Genomic DNA, 2071 nt, shown 5'->3' with positions numbered 1-2071 from the left:
TGCTCAGTTTTCTGACTTAATATATTCAGAATCTGTGCTCATCCTCCTTGAGAAATCCAATGATAGAGTTCTTTCCTCTGTTGACTAAGCTAATTAAGTTTAAAAAAAAAAAAAACTCTACATTTCATAATCAAAGCAACACTGTGATTAATTTCAATTAAACTTAAAGCGTGCTTCCTCAAATCACCGTCATCTCAATCTAACTGTAAACTTTTTCATATAATCAATATTTTATACAATCAGTCGCAGTTTTACTTCAAAGTCATTTAAGGTCTATAAGTTTTCTCAGTGTGTGTGTGTGTGTGTGTGGCCTGCACTAATAGGTGAGCATGCTCAGACTAATTTCAATCCCTTTTGTGAATGGCTGATTATCACAATCTGCAGCTTAAATTCAGGGGGAGCAGCAGCGTTAAGTCCTTCAGAGTGAGAGTGAGAGACGAGGGGAAAGAGTCGGCATGGCCCAGAAAAATAACTGTAAGTTGATGTTCTGATTATGTTCATCTTTTATACCTTTTTTGTTTTTCAAGTACTCAAGTTGATTATGAACAAGAGCATTAATAAGACAGCTAGGGTGTAGATGAATGGCACTACTAACAGGCCTAAATGACACATAACACATTTCACTGAAGCTGAAGACCTTTTGTTTGTTGCCTCAGGATTCTCACCTCGCTTTGATTTCCATCATTGGCACATTTGAGACCTAATTGTATTGCATCTCAGAATGACTCTCACTCTTGAAACCTTGAAGAGAAACAGTGCTATAATCATTTTAATTGTGATTTTCACCTTGGGTTGTCATACGCAAATGGCAGGTTTTTATATAAATGTGGAACAGAGTTAAATTAGAAGTGAAAAGGGTACGATTCTCTAAGAGGTGTATTGATTCGTTTTGTCTTCTTTTTGTTGTTACGTGAGCGAATTGAGCCAATTGTGAAATCCAGCAGGAATTTTCTTATTGCAACAACAGGCAGATTAGTCTCACAGAGCTTTTCTCCCTCCCTCTTTCTTTCTCTCCCTCTCTAACATGCAGTTCAGTTCTCCATCAGGGAATACAGACCCACCGATGAACATGTGGTCATGTCGCTCTTTCGCGATGGGATCCTTGAACATGTATACCCGGCTTTCTTCAAGGCCATGAGCCATCCAGACCACGTTGGCGTTGCTCTGAGCATTTCCATGGCTGGTTATGTGCTGGGAGGCAGCTCCTACTTCCAAGCTTTACTCTTTGGCAGTGCATGGACTGGCCTCCTTTATTACTGCTGCCACGAGATCTACGAAGGCTACATGACGAGAAGGCTGAGCGCAGACATGGCTGACATTCAAGCCAACTACCTGGAAAACCCAGATAACGGTTTCTGGGTGGCGGAGGCAGACGTCGACGGCCAGTCCAAGGTGGTGGGGATGGTGGCGGTGATGGGGAAAAGGGGAGGGGAGGAAGGGGAGAGGTTTGATGACTGCAACGGAGGAGTGACGGGAGGAGACTCAGAGTTTGCCCAAGATGCTGGGGATGGGAGTTTCGGCGAGATGTCCCACATGGCTGTGGTGTTTCCATGGCGCCGCAAAAACCTGGGTTCACAGTTGACAAGGAAGGCCCTTGATTTCTGCAAAGAGCGAGGATACGCCCGCCTCGTTCTGGACGTCAGCTCGCCACAGACAGCGGCTATTTCCCTGAACCAGAAGTTTGGTTTTGTTCAAACTGCATCGCACAGCAACACACACGCCAACCACTGGTTCTCCAAACTGGCCAGAATAAATGTGATGCGAATGGAGAAGTTCATTTAATGTGACCTGATACAACCTCGACACATTAAGAATATCTCAGTTAATTTATGCTTCTTGTCTCATTTAATGCAAAAATCTTGTTGTGTTATATTCAGTCACTCATGTCTCCAGCTCGCTGTCATGGTAGTTTGAAGAAAAATACATTAAATTTCATGTCTTTTTCCACAAAGCAGCATTAATGATCTCAGTTTCCTTGTATTTCTTCTTCTTGCCTTGATGTATTATGTATATACCTGCACCCCTCAAAGTCCATTGCCCACAACCATGAAAAACAATGAGACAATGAGAC

The 2071-nt window shown here is 42.8% G+C and overlaps 1 protein-coding gene across 1 annotated transcript; it reads left to right on the top strand.

Annotated features, from left to right (window-relative positions):
* Nucleotides 1–455: 455 nt before the first annotated feature.
* LOC139288368 (probable N-acetyltransferase camello) lies at nt 456–1782 on the top strand. The gene is made up of 2 exons (XM_070909644.1): nt 456–474; nt 1031–1782. Exons 1-2 carry the CDS (start codon nt 456–458, stop codon nt 1780–1782), a joined length of 771 nt encoding a protein of 256 aa, XP_070765745.1.
* The last annotated feature ends 289 nt before the right edge of the window (nt 1783–2071 follow it).

This window comes from Enoplosus armatus, chromosome 8 (genome assembly GCF_043641665.1).
Source record: "Enoplosus armatus isolate fEnoArm2 chromosome 8, fEnoArm2.hap1, whole genome shotgun sequence".
Taxonomy (NCBI): Eukaryota; Metazoa; Chordata; class Actinopteri; order Centrarchiformes; family Enoplosidae; genus Enoplosus; species Enoplosus armatus.
Note: the sequence above shows the minus strand (reverse complement) of the source record. Positions and strands in the feature narration are given on the sequence as shown.